An 18,172-nucleotide genomic window follows, 5' to 3' on the forward strand; every position below is an offset into this window, starting at 1 on the left:
CCGTGGCGCGCCTGAGCCGCTACCGCGGAGCGGCGGGGCTGGCGGCGGCTCCGCGCCGGACAGCGCGGCGGGTCCCTGAGCCGGGCGTCTGCCCCCCGGCCGGCGGGTGCCGGGCTGGGCGCCGGCGGCGCCGCCGCCGAGCGGAGCTGGGGGTCAGGCAGCCGCGCGAGTCGGCCCGCTTCCTCTTCGGGCCAAGATGGCGGGCGATGAGGCGGGAGTGACTCTGGGGCAGCCGCACCTCAGCCGGCAGGACCTCGCCACCTTGGTGAGACCCGCCCGGGGGCCACCAGGGGACGGGGCGAGGCAGCCGCGGGCGGGGGCGCCGAGGGGCGGCGGATGCGGGCGCCGGGGGCCGGCGGAGCGTGGCGGGGCCGGGCGGGCCGTTGCGGGGTGGTGGCGGCGGCGGCGGCGGCAGCGCTCGCAGGCGGAGGGGATCCGCGCCTCCCTCCAGGCCCCGCCGCGGCCCTTGGGGCCGGTGAGGTCCGAGGGGGCGCGGACGGCGGCGGCGCTTGGGGGGGGGGGGGGGGGGCGAGTTGCAGCGCGGCGGGGCTGAGGGAAGGGGTGGCTGGAAGCAGGCGCGGGGCAGCAGGTTAGGCCGGTCGCAGCGGGTTTGGGTTGGCTGGATGAGGCCCTGCGCTTGCTGGTGAGGTGGGTCCAAAACTCGGCGGGTGGCGTCCCGGCTTTGCGAGTGAAGCCTTTGTGTGTCAGTGGTGGAGACGTGCAGTTTTCCCCTTGTAAGGGCTGTCCTTAGTGGTGTTAAAGGCTCTTCCCTCTCCGAACTAAACTCGTAAATTGGCGTTCTGTTCCCGAGCGGGCTAGGTGGAGTGCTTGCCAGCCCTGTCTTGGTTGATCTACCAAGGAAATTTTCCTGACTACCAAGAAAATTAGTTGCAGTGGTCTCTTGCTGTGGTAGTCTTGCCTATTAAATATCTGGCCTGTCTCACTTATTACACATAAATCCAGACAAAACCAGTCTAAAATTTTATTGCTGCTTCCCTGGTTTTCAGCAAACTAGAAGACTTTATTTGTCTTTACAGTAATAATGTTTGATATTCTTGGAGTTTGAGCACAAGAATTCTTTTTGTGTTATAGTGAAGCATGTTGATATTCATTAGAGAAGCACGTTAGTAACTTCAGAAAGTTTCTTTACTTCCTTTCATTGTTGACCACGGCATTTGCCAATCGGAAGGAGCGTGGATAGGCCTCGTTGGAAGGTCAGCAGGAATTACCTTTAAGGCCTATTCTGTATTTTTTCAGTTGGCCCTTGAATGCTTACTATTGACTAGAGCTTCTAGCTGAACTTAGCCTTATACCAGTCTTGAGGAAGAAAACTGCACGCGTGCATAATTGTGTGCACCAGGAACAATTCTCTTGATGACGGGATTCGCATCATGCTTACGTGCTTGTCACCCTACTAGATGGTGCCATCTGCAGTTCATGTTCCCATCGTTGACTTCAGTGCGTGTAGTCATTTTCAGTTAGGTATACAAGAAATATAAATTGAATTGCCTGTGTTAGGTGGACAAAACTTGTTTTGTATTGAGCGTGAACAATTTATTCATGTAATACTTGAGAATAGAATGAATGAATTTACATTTTTACACAGATGTGTTTAAGTTTGATTGTTATGCACAAAACCTGCATGTAACAGTGTAAACAATGCATGATTTAATGTCACTTAATGTGTGTGTGTTATTGGTATCCTAGCAAAATATTTATATCCTGTCCTACACTGAGAACTCTTTTGGCATTGTGAAACTTTGCTTGAACTGAGCAGCTCATCCATATGAATTCAGTGCAGGATGCAAATGAGACAGTTTCAAAAATAGGAACATTTCAGTGGATTTCAACATTTGCCCAATATTTGGACAAACAGCTTTAAGAAAACCAAAACAACTCTTTCAGAGTTTAACTATACAGAATGTATTTGTAAATGCTTCGATCTGCCAGGTGCTACCAGTAGGTTCATGAGACGGTCTATTTGGGACAGCAGAATTTTTATCTGGTACCTAAAGTAGAAATAACAGTATTTGAGGAAAAAGTAGCCATTTAAAGAAAACAAAATTAAATCCATGACGCTAATGAAATCTCTGGGCCTACTGACTCCAAAGTGTTGCTTGTAATTATATATTGACTGTAATGGAACCTTATACCAATTAAACAACTGTTTATTGACAAACCTTCTTTTTTAAAACATAGATGCAGTTCGCTACGTAGCCCATGGAAAGTTAACTGGAATTTGCCTGTTATGTGTAACTTAAGTTTGGGGGTAGATAAGGGTTTTTTTGTGTGTTAGAGCTTCTTTTTTTGTTTTGTTTACTTCCATCTTCCTTTAACACCTTGCAGCCTATACCAATTTACAGTCAGTGTTTTGATTTGCAACCTATACTTATTTCCAGTCAGGATTTTGTTCACTTTTTATCCTGTTTCACATACCTAAAAGACTGGAATGCATATCTAGAGTTATTTTAATGAGCTTGGTTGGATTTTGCTGAATAGAACTACTGGATAATTTTTAAGAAAATACATATAGTACTCTCTAAACATTTAAATACAAGAAGAATAAATTCTAAAATCTCCCTCATACAGGATGTTACCAAGTTGACGCCTCTTTCACCAGAAGTCATCAGCAGACAAGCAACAATTAATATAGGTAAAAACAAACTTCTGAAAAAGAGGGGGGCATTCATGTGACTCTTCTGGTGCTCATGCAGTAGCATATGGTACCTATGTGACAACGGTTTAAAGAAATTTTTACTGAAACAGACAGTAATACAGATAAAATTTATAATAAAAACACTGTATCGAGATGCAGGAAGAGACTTGACAAACCCTTTTAACCACCAATTTTGCTTCAAGAACACTGTTGAACGAAGTGGGGAATAGTTGCTAAAGCAGAGTTTATTTCACCTTAAAATTAAGCATTGAAATTAGTTTCATGAAAATGCGAAGATCTGTCCATTGGGAGCTTAATTTATGATCTTGTTTGTTTAAACAAAAATGATTACGAAACCCATACATGCTTCCGATGGGAGCTCTGGACTTACTGGCTGCAGAGAGTTTGGGGTAATTATGCGTTGATCCTAATGGAACATTGCACAAAATTAAACAATGGTTTATTGACAAACATTTGCTTTTAAAACATAGGTACAATTGGTCATGTAGCCCATGGAAAGTCGACAGTAGTCAAAGCTATATCTGGAGTTCATACTGTCAGATTTAAAAATGAACTGGAAAGAAATATCACAATCAAGCTGGGTTATGCTAATGCAAAGGTGAGTCATTACTATAAATCTAGCAAATATATTGCTAATATATTTCAAGGTGGACGTAATAAGTTTATAAGTAACTAACCTTTGATGAATTAAACTTTTTCTCAATTTTTAAAAATTACTTACAGATTTACAAGCTGGATGACCCAAGCTGTTCCCGGCCAGAGTGTTACCGATCCTGTGGAAGTAGCACCCCAGATGAGTTCCCTACAGATATTCCTGGCACCAAAGGGAACTTTAAACTAGTCAGGTAACTGCTGTAAAATGAACGATATAAATTGTATTTACTTTATGTGCAGTTCCTTTTGTGTAACTGAAAACATTCCAGATTGAGCTGCAAGCTGAATGAATTGTTGTGGCAGACCACACGTTCTTAAATGCTGAACACCACTGATCTTGGGTTTCATCTAAACTGCCTTGGTTTTATTAGTTGTGATGCACAGTCTGCAGTGGAGCACAACTGTGTCTTCTGTCATCGGGTATTTGCAGGACTCTGAAGTGAAATGATATTTTCTTTCTGCTATTAATATAAGTACATTGTAAAGCCACTAGAATGAGAACTAATGTGGACCATACAAATGCATGTTTAAAATTCCTTTCTGAAGGGTCATCTTTGTTAAACTTTTTCTTCCTAGAGGCAGAGGAGTTTTCAAAGGTCTTAAAACGAATCTATGAAAACCTGATACTTAATGAGATCAGGCCTCTAAGTGGAGGCCAGGTGTCCTTTGTGTACTTCATTTCTAAGAAAGCATAGCACGGTCATTATGCAAGTGTAGTAACCACAACAGTTGTTATATGGGTCTTTGCAATGATTGCTCCAGTGAGAGTAGTCACAAAGACTGTTGTACGACAAGATTCCTAGTTCGTGCTTATGTGTAAAATTCACATACTGTTGTAGTCACGTATTTCCTTCCTCTCCTCAGATTCCCAGTAGAGCAGTTGTTGTAACAATAACCTCTGTTAGAGTGTGACAGTCATGCAGCCGTTGTTAAACTATTGGTTAAAAGCTTTGGATCTTTTATCTTACTGTTTATTTGCTTATAGTAGATTTTTAACATTGTCACTGAAGCAGCAAATTAGTGCCTTTCTTTTTGGTGGTGTGCTACCAGGAAAAAAGTTTTCTTCACTGAATAGGTTCAGGCACGAATGTAGTGAATTGACTATGATCTGCACAGAAAAATCATAAGGTTGGAAGTAAGAGCTGTAACATTGTCTGTGTAGATAAACCTTTGAAGTGAAGTGCAATTATGATAGTGTAATTAAAGACGCCTAATTTTCTAAAATTGGTGAATGGGAGAGGTCTTTTAAGAGAGAGAAGAGAAATCCTGTGGTTTGTTCTTTTGTTTTTTTTTTTCTTGTTTTATTCTGATGCATTTAAATCTAGTCTAATTTACAGGTAAATTTGTGAAACGTTAAAGCGGTACCTAGTATGGATATATGGTATAAATCTTAAAACTCAGAAAAACTATTCAGTAGCCATTCAGTAGTCTTTGTGTTCTTACAAAAATACTTTTAAGATATTATTTCTCAGCATCTGTCTTGAAATGTTTGTTTTATCTATCTGTTTTAAGGATGCTTTTAACCTTTGTGTCTGCCTAACCGCTCACATAAATCAGACAGAGAAATTGTTGATAATTGGCTTTTGGACTTCTTTTTAACCTTCTTCTACAACAGGCATGTCTCTTTTGTGGATTGTCCTGGCCATGATATTTTGATGGCTACTATGCTGAACGGTGCAGCAGTAATGGATGCAGCTTTACTGTTGATAGGTAATGATTGCTACACAAAAGCAGAGCGCTCTTTTTTTTAATATCATGAAGCAACTTTATATGGGCTGTAAAATTTAGTGGGGTGGGGTGAGAGATTAAAACAAGTGAATGCTTTTGAGATATGTTTAAGAAAATTAAGTGACGCTGCAACGAAAATGTACCCCAACAAGGTGGGTTTTTTTCTTAAACATAGCTATACCTGCTTATTTGTCTGGTAGCTGGCCCAGTTGATAGAAGATTAGTTGGCTAAGATGAAACCTTATAATGGTATAGTACTGTTAAATTTATATAGTTTTGTGGAAATACATTAGCTACAGGTATATTTTGAGTTTCTCTGAAGCTTCAGTTTGCTTTAAAAACATAGCCTTAGCCATGCAGGAGAGTCCACAAACATCAATACAAAGAGTAAAAGCTCAGATAAATACAGAAAAAATCAAGGTACAGGAGATTTGTCTCGATCCATACAATTTTTGTTCTCATTTGCAAACAACGGGAAATGAGTAAAACTCATTTTTATGCATCCATAGAAAATGTAGTGCTCTACAGTGGTAAATAGCGATTATGTTACCTGGATAAGACGTGTCAACAAACAAGAACAACAGCTTCAGATATTGTAGTTTAAATAATCTGAGATAGCTGATAAGCTGTTGTTGTGGTTTAACCCTAGCCAGCAACTAAGCACCACACAGCCACTCGCTCACTCCCCCCACCCCAGTGGGATGGGGGAGAGAATTGGAAGGGTGAAAGTCAGAAAACTCGTGGGTTGAGATAAGAACAGTTTAATAGAATAGTAGTAATAGTAATAATAATAATATAATAGTATAATAATAATATACAAAGCAAGTGATACACTATACAATTGGCTCACCACCCACCGACTAATTCCCAGCACGTCCCTGAGCAGCGGTTGCTGCCCCCGGTCAACTCTCCTCAGCTTATATGCTGAGCACAACGCCATACGGTACGGCATAGCCCTGTGGCCAGTCTGGGTCAGCCCCCCTGGCTGTGCCCCCTCCCAGCTCCTTGTGCACTGGGCAGAGCATGGGAAGCTGAAAAGTCCTTGACCAGTGTAAGCACTACTTAGCAACAACTAAACCATCAGTGTGTTATCAACATTATTCTCATACTAAATCCAAAACACAGCACTATACCAGCTACTAGGAAGAAAAATCAACACTATCCCAGCTGCAACCAGAACAGCTGTCATTCCTCCTGACTGTTTAGATCTAGAAAGTGTGATAGACCAGGCTTCAAGATTAACCACCATAATGGCACATCAGGCCAAGGTTGGCTTCTTGGATGGCTGAAATCCAAACCATGCTGATAACTGCACTATTCACATACTTCATGTATTTATTGTGTGTTGTACAGTTTGGGGATCTTAACATTTTTATGGCTTTGGTGATAAGAAAACACCAAAGAATTTTAAGATATTTCTTGAAAGGTGAATTATCCATTTTGCTACAGTCTGCACTGAGGTGTCTAGAGACCTAGAGGATGAAATAAGTCAAGTAGACACAAGTTAGCTGTCAGTATCTTTGGAAATTTTAAATGCTTCTGTTGGGAGCAAGTAGAATGGGGGACTCTGGCAACCTCTCATCTGTCATATATTGTGTGGGTGGTAAAGCCAGCACTTCTGGAGAAGAGTAGGTGCTTATTAACTTGATGCTTCACACGTAGCTTACTGAGACCTGACTGTCTTTTTTTTATAAAGATACAATGGAAAGTAGATGTCCTAACTGTAGGAGTTTTGTCTGTCTTTATAGTTTCTATATTGCAGTCACTTTTCTTCTTTCAGCTGGTAATGAGTCATGCCCTCAACCCCAGACCTCAGAACATCTAGCTGCTATAGAAATCATGAAACTGAAACACATTTTGATTCTACAGAATAAGATTGATTTGGTGAAGGAGAGCCAGGCTAAAGAACAGTATGAACAGATTCTTGCATTTGTACAAGGTAAGTTTTCAACAGCAGAAATTCAGTTAATGGTGGAATTTTTCTGTGCTGGGACACAGACATAGTGGTTTTCTATATGTTTATAGGAAAGCTTCCCCTGCTTAGTTGATGCTGTTGTACATAGTCTGTTAATCTGAAAAATTGACCATTGGAGTTGTGCTTCTTAACTGCGTCAGACTGCTTACGTACGGTAATGTTGTAGCTGTTGGTCAGAGCTCTTGATGTAAAACTAATAGCAATAGCTCTTGTCTAGTAGCTTTCACTGAATTTGTGGTTTCTTCTTGGTATTGTCTCTTCTTGGATTGTTTCTTTGCTAGAGATTGTACTGTGATTTTACTGCAGCGCGTGAGAGAATGAAGCAGTACTTGTTAGGGACACCTTGTAGGTATAAACGCATTAGTTACTTTTACCTAATCACAAAAGATTGGCCTTTCATCTCTCTGTAAGTCCAGTTCAGGCAGTGTTATCCTACTCTGTCCATAAAGTTCTGCTCAACTTTAGTCTACTGCTTTGAGTTTCACCTTTCCCAGGAGCTTCCACTTTTTTCTGTGCTTATCTACTTTAGCTGGGGTATGTGAAAAGCTGCAGCGCTGGATCGTCACCATCAAAAGTAGCCAATGGGTCTTTCTTTTTTTTTTTTTTAGTTCAGAATTGTTACCTTGCATAAGCTGTTCATTACAGCTATGTCAGAGTGGCTTGATGTGTAAATTTGGAGTTTGTGACAACTGGAGTTATCACAAGAAATGTAGATATAATTAAAACGAATAATATTTATCAGGCCTTGATAACTAAATGAATCCTCCCATAAAATTAGGATTTTTCTAAAATATGTATTTCTATTGCAAAACTTAGAAAACATAGATCATTAAATTGATAGGAGTTTTAGTTTCTCAGAATGAAATCTGAGTGTAAAGTTAATACTGATGTATCAAACACCGAGATATCTGATCTCTCTGAGGAAATTAAGACTATTTCTGATCACAGTGTAGGAAGTGAGTTCTCCCTTAGAGCAGAAAATTATCTTGCACAATATTCAGAGGGCAACTGTAAAGCTCTTCAGTACATATTTATCCAGAGGCAACATGAGGGTTGTTTCAGAATGCCTCGAGAAGAAGGTCTGGCTGGTTTGAGCTAAAATGTTGAAGGGAAGGGTAAATGCTCTGATACTTACTGCTTTGGGAAATACACATAAAATGTGCCTTGAAATTCATTAGTATTTTTAACAATGACAGAACACTTGGTCATGTTGCTGTACATACCGTATTAAGGCTTGATGTTGAACTTGATTTTGGTTTAGGTACAGTTGCAGAAGGAGCTCCAATAATTCCAATCTCGGCACAGTTGAAATACAACATTGAGGTAGTTTGCGAGTATATAGTGAAGAAAATCCCAGTCCCTTTGCGAGACTTCACATCTGAACCAAGGCTTATTGGTATGTAAATGCTTTAGGTCTGGGCTTTTGTGGCTAACCATTTACTACAGGTATCTACACTTAGAATAGCATGTTGCTGAATGCTCTAAAAAGAGGTAAGTTTAAAAGAATCACTTAGTGCACTATTATTTTAAAACTTGCATGTTTGCTGAGGGCTGTATTGTTCGTTCATCGTTAATTGCTATAGTTAAATCTGTTTCAGGTAATTGCTGTTTTTTGTGTATATTCTATCTGTATGACAGCACTAAAATGCAACAAAGAAGAGAAATGTATCTATGTCTGAAAAACATTCCTTTAGTTGCTATGAATTTAAATTTGATTTAACAAAGTACTGACAAACTGCTGAATTTGAAAATTAAGTTATTTCCATAAAAATCTTATAGGTAGCCTGGTTAGATTTTCTGTGTTAGTCTCCTGTCTCCTGGTTATAATTGTCAAAGTCTCAGTTCTCGTCCAGCCTATTACAAAATTCAGTTCCACTATGGTGAATCTGTTTGCCCTTTTTTCCGTATAAACCATGGGAGACCTACAAAACATGTTCAGAATGCGTAAAAATTGACTACGTTAAAACAAGGTTTCCATATTCACAACTGACATTGTGAATATTGAAGGGGTTTTGTAATACAGTTGATCATTGCTTTCTTTTTCAGATACTGATCTTTAACTTAATTTCTGCTTTAAAAACTGAAACAGTTTTTAAAAACATTTATGCATATGAGCAGCTTAAATGGTTTTGAGAACAAAATCAACTATATACTTAAAGATTTGGAATAAAATATTCATCATATTTTAGTGTTCTTCCTGAATTACGTTTTTGTAATATTTGTAAATGTGTATACCTTCAAAGAATAGGGAAGCAGTCAAAGTTGCCAAAGAAAGACAATAATTCTTTAAAAACCTGACCTTAAATATAAACCTGGTTATGGTCTACTCTTTTCAGTAATTAGGTCTTTTGATGTCAACAAGCCTGGCTGTGAAGTTGATGACCTTAAGGGAGGTGTAGCTGGTGGCAGTATTCTAAAGGGTGTTTTAAAGGTAACCTTTTCCCTGTCTTGTCTGGAGATTTGTAATGATAATAACAAGTAGAGTTTTTGCATGCTTAGTACAAAATGCATCTATATAATTGCATTTTTTTAAACTAGAATACAGTCAGATGACACTTATCCTTTCTGTCTGTGCCTCATTTTTACTTTCCTGTTTTAAAATACCAGAACAAGGAACACTGATTTTTATTTTTTAAATATATTTTTTGATACTGTAGTCTTAACTTTTGCTAATAATGATACTGATTTCATTGCTTACAAATTCAGGGAGCTATTTTTTTTTTCCATCCTACCACTTTTACATGCTGAATTATTGGGGGGAAGAGGAGAGCAAAAGAACTTTAAAAGTACCTTGGAAGTGTGCATGGGCTCCTACAGGTCCCACTTCCCTGTTTAAATATTCTGTATATTTTGATTTTTTTTTTTTTACTCTGTTTGTGGGATACTGCCAATAGATGGAAACTTTAAAAGTTGCTCTGCTAGACTGGAAAGCAAACTACATCTTTGAACATTTATACAACTTGTATTTTCTTTGTCTTACAGTTTATTGATGCTGATCAGTTACACCGATTGAATTAACTTCAACTTTTCTCAGTGCTGTAACATTTCTAAATGAAATGTAATTTTTTAAAAATAAACTAAAAATTAAATGTTGGAATTATTGCTGATAGAGATCCTTTGCTAAAGCAGTTTTACAAATTGTATTGAAAAGAAAATCAATTGTTACACTGGCTAGAAGATACAGAGCTTTCAATATTGTTCAATTTGCAGTAAACAGTGCAAGAGAAGTCCTAGAAGTTCTACAGTAGCCCAGAACCAAGGACTCGTATAAATAGTAGATCTTGGGATAAGTAGGTCTTATCTGTGACTAGTAGTTAGCTTTATGTTCCTGTGAAACAACCAGTTAATCACTTTTTCGCTTTTGTAATTAGGTGGGTCAGGAAATTGAGGTCCGGCCTGGTATTGTGTCCAAGGACAGTGAAGGAAAACTCATGTGCAAGCCAATCTTTTCCAAAATTGTGTCACTCTTTGCCGAACACAATGATCTACAATATGCTGCTCCAGGGGGTCTTATAGGTAAGAATATTCTCTTAGGAAGAGATTTATTTCTTCATGCTTATTGAAAACACTTGGTTTCATTCAACAATAAATTTCAGTGTAGTAAACAAAAAGGCTATGAGCAATTTCAAGTAATTCATATATGTAGAGAGACACAACATGGGTGTGAAAATTGGATATTTAATAAATAAATAATTTTCCTGAACATCACTGGCCAACACAGATTAACTTGCATTGTTAATTGTACCGGCTTTAACGGTAGAATATTTCTTCATCTGTTTAGACAGAGCTCACAGCCTTGCTGACATGCTGAAAGTGCTGTCCAGGTAATAGGGAATTCCCAGTACATTCTCAGTTTGTTGTTTTTAGATCTTCAAATATTTTAATACATAAATGTGACAGCTGCCTTTCAGTTACTCCTTGTGACTTTCCTTGTTGTGTTGTAGGTGTTGGAACTAAGATTGATCCAACTTTGTGTCGGGCTGACCGAATGGTAGGCCAAGTTCTTGGTGCAGTTGGAGCACTGCCAGAAATATTTACAGAGCTAGAAATTTCCTATTTCTTGCTGAGACGACTATTAGGTGTGCGCACTGAAGGAGACAAGAAAGCTGCAAAGGTCTGTACCCTTTTTTTTTTTCCTGATTTCTCTTCTTGTGCTAAGTTTTATTAGTATATACATTTTTTTTATCTTATGTAGTAATTTTGTCTCCCTGTTCATATATGCTTGTCAGTAAACTTATCTGCTTATTTAATATTGTAGAAGAATGCTTTTCGGAGGAGTAGGCATTCATATTAGAATAGTTTAAAGTAACATAAAGTATTTGTGTGTCCTGAAGTTAGGTATTCTAAACATGCTGGTAGTTCTTTTCCTTTGCTATCAGCCTATTCATTTGTGCAACAATTAGTTTTATACACGTACTGATCTACTTCCTACTTACCTGCTTTTTGTAGATTCTATCTCTGAAGAACTTTTTAAAGCTAAGTGGTTTTTTTTTTTTTTTTTTCAACTACAGTGTTTCAAGAAACTGAACTTGATGCACGGCACAATCTCATGTTCTGTGGTTCATTTTACACAAATCAAACTAAAAGATCATAGTTTTTCCTGTTAGCATTAAAATCTATGAACTGCTTCATGCAGCAGTAAGTTAAGTGCTTCAGTCTCTTTATCCTGTGAAATGAATTATTTTTTGAGAAATCGTTTTGATGTATGTAGGCATAAGGGAAATGAGAATATCCATATTATTTAAAATAATGGTATAACATTCCAGTTTATAGCAATATCTGAGACCGTTTACGCTTCTAATACAGTATGTGCAATCTTCAGTATGTTTTGTAGAAAATGTAGAGAAATTCCAAGAAAATATAGCATACCAAGAACCTGCAGTACTACAGGCACAACATATTTACGTGTTTGTCCTTTCACATATAAACTTTATCCACGGACACTGTTGTGCATGGTTTGTGTGGGGGGTTATTTAGAGTTTTTGCACTTCTCAGCTGTATCTTTTTTTGTGGCAGGTAGGTAACAGAAGATACTCAGTATTGTCTGTGGTATGTTTTTTTAAATACTAAAGCTTATGTTTCAGAGTTTTGTATGTCTGTCTTCAGGTGCAAAAATTATCGAAGAATGAAGTTTTAATGGTAAACATAGGATCCTTATCTACTGGAGGGAGAGTCAGTGCAGTAAAGGCTGATTTGGGGAAGATTGTGCTAACTAACCCAGTATGCACAGAAGTGGGAGAAAAAATTGCTCTGAGTCGAAGAGTTGAGAAACACTGGCGGTAAGTTGGTGCTAAATTGGTAGAGTACCTGGTTGTTTTATTGTTAACAAAAATACATGGATCTGATTTTGTTCTAGAATAGGTAAGTGTATGTCTGTTTTTAAAATTCCTCTGGATTTTCCTAACACATGGAAACCATTATTGTGGGATGCTTCATTTCATTACTAGCCTCTTTTTTTTTAAAGAAGCATTATAATTGGGTAGATACTTATTAGTTAACAGACAGGGAAACATCTGAGGTTCATGGTTTGTTGCCAAAACTGCCATGCTGTAAATTGAGCTAACAGTAGGCAACCTTGGCAGAACGGTTTGGAAATCCGAGTAACGTTAAGCCAAAGCCTGTCTTTATACACACCTAAATCAATGGCGTTTTACCTGTGGAGCTGTATGTGACTTCTAGTGCAACCTTGAAGTAATAGCAGGAGAATGGAGGAGGGACATTGTAAGGTTCGAGTATTTTACGTACTATGAGCAGAGAGGAAAGAAAAAAGTATCAACTGGATTGACCCATTCGGATGACAAATATAAAATGTCTGACTCCACAGAAGCATCCAGAGGCTGAAAATGATGAGCAGAATTGGTTGATGATTCATTTTAATCGTAGTGCCATACTTCTCTTTAGATGGTTATGCATACTGTACCTGTTGTGTTCCATAAGACTACGTAAATATCATAAGACCATAAGGGTATTTAGATTTGTTGGCCGTGCACAGCCATTTTTACAAGACGTCTCTACTGTATGAAAAAGAACCAAGCTTTCAATATCCATGGATGCATGTTTCCTTTTTTAGATCAACAAGAAAGCATAGACGGGAATTTAGTGCTTGCTGTCTCAGAGCTAGCTGACAAATTAGGGAAGGGATTATTCCCTAAAAATAACAAGGAAAAAAGATAACTTGTCTTGAACGGGGGGGGGGGGGGGGAAGACAGGACCCAAATTAAGTCAGGGAAAGCAGAAGGAAGAGGAGAAACTATTTATATTGGAAATGATGCTTTTTTTTGAGCTATAGACTGACAGCTTGTGCAAATTTTAATGTGACTTTTGTTGCTTCGGTAGATTACTTCCCACTTGAAAAACATGACCAAATTTTGCCAAAAAGCCCACTTGTCTCTGGATTATGGGGTGGGCAATTAGTGGCAGCCTGCCATAAAGATCCTGTTATTAGAAAGTTGCCTTCTATGCTGTATTAAAAGCACAAAAGAGACAACATAAGGGAACTGAAAGTTGAGAAAAGGGAAAGGAGGCAAACTGGGAAGAGCAGCATAATAAAATCCAGTTGGAGTAAAGACGATGTATGGTTGGTACTGTGAAAAGGAACTTGCAGCCTGAGGCAATGGAGTACTGAAAAGATGGGAGAAAGTGAGAAAGCAAGAGATAAAAAGTAGGTATAGAATAGAAAGTAAATATACAGAGGCATAGAGGTTAAGCAGCAAATGGCCGAGCAAACAGGATACACTAGTGATTCCAAGGAACAGTGAATTCAAAGGTGGACTAGTTATAACCTATGGATATGGTCCTAAAAAATGGGAAGTGCTGGGCTAAAAGGGGCCTTCATTTTACTGAATATAAATAGTAGAACTTACTTGAGAGTTGAGTTACCTTTGTAGGTTACATGTTTACTGAGAGTTACAGCTCTGTTTATAATCTTAATGTCATCTTGTCTGAATTTTCACATTTTCATTTCTATTTGGAAGTAATGCAGCACTTCAGGCACAGGTGAAAGAGGTCAAGCTGGGAATAGATTTAGAGTCCACCAGTACAACATAAGTTACAAAATGTTCAGATTTTTAGTTTCCTGTTCAAAGGTACATCCTTAGCCGATTACAAACATGTATCATCCTTTTTTATTCTGTGTTTCTACTAACCAATCTTAGATCTTGTAGGATATTGTGGGTGGGAGACAAGTGGAGAAGATTCAAAATGTGAGAACTGAAGGCATAAGCATGACAGAAGGATGTTGATTTATCCTGGATATTTCTGACTACTATTAAAAGTAATATAAACTGTTTTTCTTTTTGCAGTTTAATTGGTTGGGGTCAAATCAGAAGAGGAGTGACAATCAAGCCAACTGTTGATGATGACTGAAGAACAAGAGAAAGTGCTTCATTTCTAAAGATGAAGTGCCTGTTTCTATTTCGGAGGGGGTATATTTTCACAGTGGAATTGGAAGCTGTGCAAACATTATCTTTGAGTTGTATGGCTGTCCTTGTACATTTTATTGAATTTTACCCTCTTACTAAAATACTAGTCACTATCACCATTAAAAGTGTAAAAGAATTGGCGTAGAAGTGGGTTTAATTATCCACATTTATCCACATCTTAGTAGAAATTAATTGTACATGTCTCATGGCATGTCTAATTTATGTTATTTTGTGTTTCAGATATATCCGTTTAATATCAGTCAAGCGAGCCCCAGTGTAACACACAAACCATAAATCTGGTATTGAAATAAAATATTGCTTATTTTCATTAATTCATACAATTTTTCTGAGTAACAAAAGACTGCAGTGATTGTTCAACCAGTACAAGAATTAAAAGCAAAAAACCAAACTCTTCTTGAAGACTAGTACCCTTCCTGCACAATATCTTGTTTTGTTTAGACAGCTGTTTACAACAAAAACTTTCTTCCTTAGTTTGTATGGTTCTGACTTCAGGGTTCTAGCTGTATTATGCTTTGTAATTAGGATGGCAATGTTGACTGACTTAAATTTGTCACTTCCAATATTACAAGGAGTTTTGGTTAAACCCCTAAAAAAAACTACAAGTAAACTGGATCTGAATTGGCAGTACTGTTTTTGACCTTATTTTAGAATGGATTTATGAAAAGAATATGATTAATTTGAAATGTAGCTGTTTGTCATGGTGGAACTCTGTGTGGGTGACCTGAGAGCTCTTTATACAGTAGGAGTAAACTGCTTATTTCAAAGTTATATAAATTTAGCTATGATCTTGAACTATAAAATATCTGGAAAAGGCTGTAGAAGGGAATGATTTGGGGGTGGGGGAGGAGGCATTCAGAATGAGATGAGGAAAAAGGTGTAAAACCACTTTTGCTTAGTTAGCCTGAATCACACTCCTTAGGAGAAAACATAATGTAATAAACGTACTGTAGGGTGCTAATACGTCCATCCATTTAGGTTTAACTTCTTCATTTGTACTAATGTACATAGTTCTAGGTATTTCATATACTAGACTATATAGCAAGTCATGCTACTTTCCATATTTTTATACGAAGTACTGTGTTCATTTTCAAAGCCTGGTTTCAGTTGTATTTAATATCTTCAAGGGCATTCTAAAGGTAAATATAGTTTCATTCATCAAAATGGACTTTGATGAAGCAACTTGAGTTTGTTCCCGATTTTGCATTGTATTTTGTGTTGCCTTATTCCAACTACATTCTTGTACTCAGTTTCTCCATTTGTAAAGTAATTCTACCTCACATGGTATTGAGACTAAATACATTAATTTAAGGGCTTCTCGTTTTTAAAAGAGAGTCAGCTATAGCTCTTCCTGACTCTCCTCGTACTTGACCAATATACAGTCTTAAAGGTGTCTGTTTCAAAGACTGCATCTTCCATGCTTTGGAAGCTCATTTCTGTAACTCCGAATTCTAGGAACTTGGATAAACTTATGGCTTGCCTAGTTAGGGAGCATGAGGGTGAGCACAAAAGAGAAAGTAAGCTACCGCAGAGTGCTAGGGTGATACCACCGCCAGGGTGAAATCTAGTCCAAAGAGTTCTTTCTAAATGCACTGCGAGTATGGGTCTAATGATACAGAAATGCTGAAATGCTTCTGACAAATTGGTTATGTGCCCATAGGCATTTTTAGGCATCTAGATATTTTGGAGATTGGGCCTTAATCTCTTGAGCTGCAATTTAAAAAATAGAAGTGCCATAAACTTTCCAAAACACTTAATGTACTCCTTCACTTGCATAGGTAATAAATGCAAAGTACTAGTATTGTCCTAGTGCTAGGATTAGTAGCCAGCCTTACATCCTTCCAGCTAAATAGCTGTAGGTCATTACTTAATTCAGGTTTAAAACATTATTTGATACCGCTGGAGTTGATAGCAGGTTTATTAGGTAGGTGTATGTTATCGGTAACATTAATAAATGCTTTATGAAAGTGTCTTGTTCCCTCTCAAATGTTAAGTAATATTTTGTTTGTCTGATGGCGTGCACAGGAACTGGTGGGAACTAGAAAGAGAACAGAGGCAATGAAGTGCCAGGGTAGTGATTTTTGCTTCTGGCCCGTTCTTGCATCAGCCTGCTTTCACAATGGCTCTTCCAGGCTGGGCTAGGTTTTTTTTAGCAGCCGCAGCCCTCTCCCAAGGCAGTTTCTTATATTCTGGACTGTTCTCCGCTTCCTTCTGATGGTAGACTTAGGTTCGTTACCCATGCACGTCTGCTGTGTTGTGCAGAAAAGAGTTGCCTAAGAGGGGGATGGTGGTTGCGGAATAGCGTGTCTGGCCCAAAGCTTGTTCCTGATCCCTCTCAAGCGACGAAGGGAGGTGAGGAGCGTGTATAGTTAGTCTGAGCTCTCTGCTATGATTTACATACGACATAAACAGTGTGCCGTATATCCTGTCACATTGTGGCAGTGGGGGGAAGGTGTAAAGTGCAAAGTTCTTTTTTGCCACCAAAATGTTACATTTCCTCTAACTGGAAAGCTTTGGCTCTGCTGGCGCGAGTAAAGAATAACGGGAACGTTTTGAGATGTCGATGAACACGAGGCATGTGACTGCAGCATCGGAGAGCCAAGTATGAACAGTGTAAGTGTAAATATATTATGTGCTGATGTGTCTGTATCCCCCCGCTCTGCGCTCACTGAATTGTGATGCTGAGGTTTAGATGACTGACAGGAGAGAAAGAGAGAGCATGTAAAACTAAGGAAGTTGAAAATTACTTTGATTTTCTTGGCCAGAATGAAAATAGTAACAGATGACTTGCGAGCTCTCTTGCTTTACCAAGGATTTGCTTCGGAGATGAAGTGATTTTTTTTAATTTTTTTTTTCTTTTTTACACCCTTCATAGGTCAGATTTGGCTAACATAGCGGTGCAGTTGCATTTCAAATGGGTTGGCCAGCCAGAGCACGAGTGTGGACTTGGCAGCTATCGCACTTGCCGCATTCTGGAGCGGTAGCTGGGTACAGTAGGGCAGCTGAGGTGGCACCAGTGCCTACGCTCGGTAACCGAATCTCTTCCAGTCGTCTGTCAGAACTTGCTAATTGGTTTCAGGAGGGCGCTAGAACAGCGGGACCTCCTCACTATGGGGAGGAAAGCATATCGCCTCAATAAATCTTTTGCAAAAGACTTCTGGTATCTAAGAAACCCACCAGACCAGTGTAAGTTAACTGAACTACTGCCTGTTTTGTTTTTATCAACCTGTGATTCGTTCTGTATTAAAACTGGTAGGAGACACTGGCTGGCTGTTATACCAAGGCTTGGTAACACTTTTGCTGGTTAGCTCGCATTAAACAAGCTGCTTAAACATAATGGAGAACTCTGTTTCTTATCTGTATCACAGATACTGTACTGCCCTGCAAACCACTCGGTTAAAATTCAGGTTGGTTACCTAGTTTAAGTGTAAGAAATTAGATTTTAAGCAAGCAAAGGTGGACAAAACTTCACGTAGTTCTTCACTTTAGCTTTTTGTAAATGCCAAAGCGATGACTGCTGCTTCACTTGATTTTATGCATGGAAATGAAGTTGTTATTAATAAAAGTGGATGGTGGTTTCCTGTTGTTTCTGATGGAACTGAAGTCAAGTTTAAAACTGAACAGAAACGATGGGAGGGAAGCGGTTACTCTCCAGGGTCTGCAGGCAGCCCCCGAGCTCTCCAGCACTGTGCTGTACAT

General features: G+C 38.9%; 1 protein-coding gene across 2 annotated transcripts; it reads left to right on the plus strand.

Moving 5' to 3' along the window:
• The first annotated feature begins 110 nt into the window (after positions 1–110).
• EIF2S3 (eukaryotic translation initiation factor 2 subunit gamma) lies at positions 111–17,438 on the plus strand. Of its 2 annotated transcripts, XM_082331308.1 has the most exons (13): positions 111–265; positions 2,590–2,653; positions 3,148–3,275; positions 3,401–3,522; positions 4,947–5,041; positions 6,840–6,998; positions 8,296–8,430; positions 9,371–9,465; positions 10,406–10,550; positions 10,979–11,148; positions 12,141–12,313; positions 14,336–17,086; positions 17,349–17,438. In XM_082331308.1, exons 1-12 carry the CDS (start codon positions 197–199, stop codon positions 14,397–14,399), a joined length of 1,419 nt encoding a protein of 472 aa, XP_082187434.1. In that variant the 5' UTR covers positions 111–196; the 3' UTR covers positions 14,400–17,086; positions 17,349–17,438. The 2 variants fall into 2 exon arrangements, with proteins under 2 accessions (XP_082187434.1, XP_082187435.1); XM_082331309.1 differs by lacking the exons at positions 14,336–17,086; positions 17,349–17,438 and adding an exon at positions 11,546–11,672 and having other exon boundaries at positions 12,141–12,272.
• The last annotated feature ends 734 nt before the right edge of the window (positions 17,439–18,172 follow it).

Source organism: Platalea leucorodia (assembly GCF_965183815.1).
Source record: "Platalea leucorodia genome assembly, chromosome: 2".
Classification (NCBI taxonomy): domain Eukaryota; kingdom Metazoa; phylum Chordata; class Aves; order Pelecaniformes; family Threskiornithidae; genus Platalea; species Platalea leucorodia.

Coding starts and splice junctions, on each gene's coding strand:
- EIF2S3 (XM_082331308.1), top strand. CDS start 197: ATGGCGGGCGATGAGGCGGGAGTGACTCTGGGGCAGCCGCACCTCAGC. Junction 5,042..6,839: donor TGCAGCTTTACTGTTGATAG/GTAATGATTGCT, acceptor TTCTTCTTTCAG/CTGGTAATGAGTCATGCCCT. Junction 12,314..14,335: donor AGAGTTGAGAAACACTGGCG/GTAAGTTGGTGC, acceptor TTCTTTTTGCAG/TTTAATTGGTTGGGGTCAAA.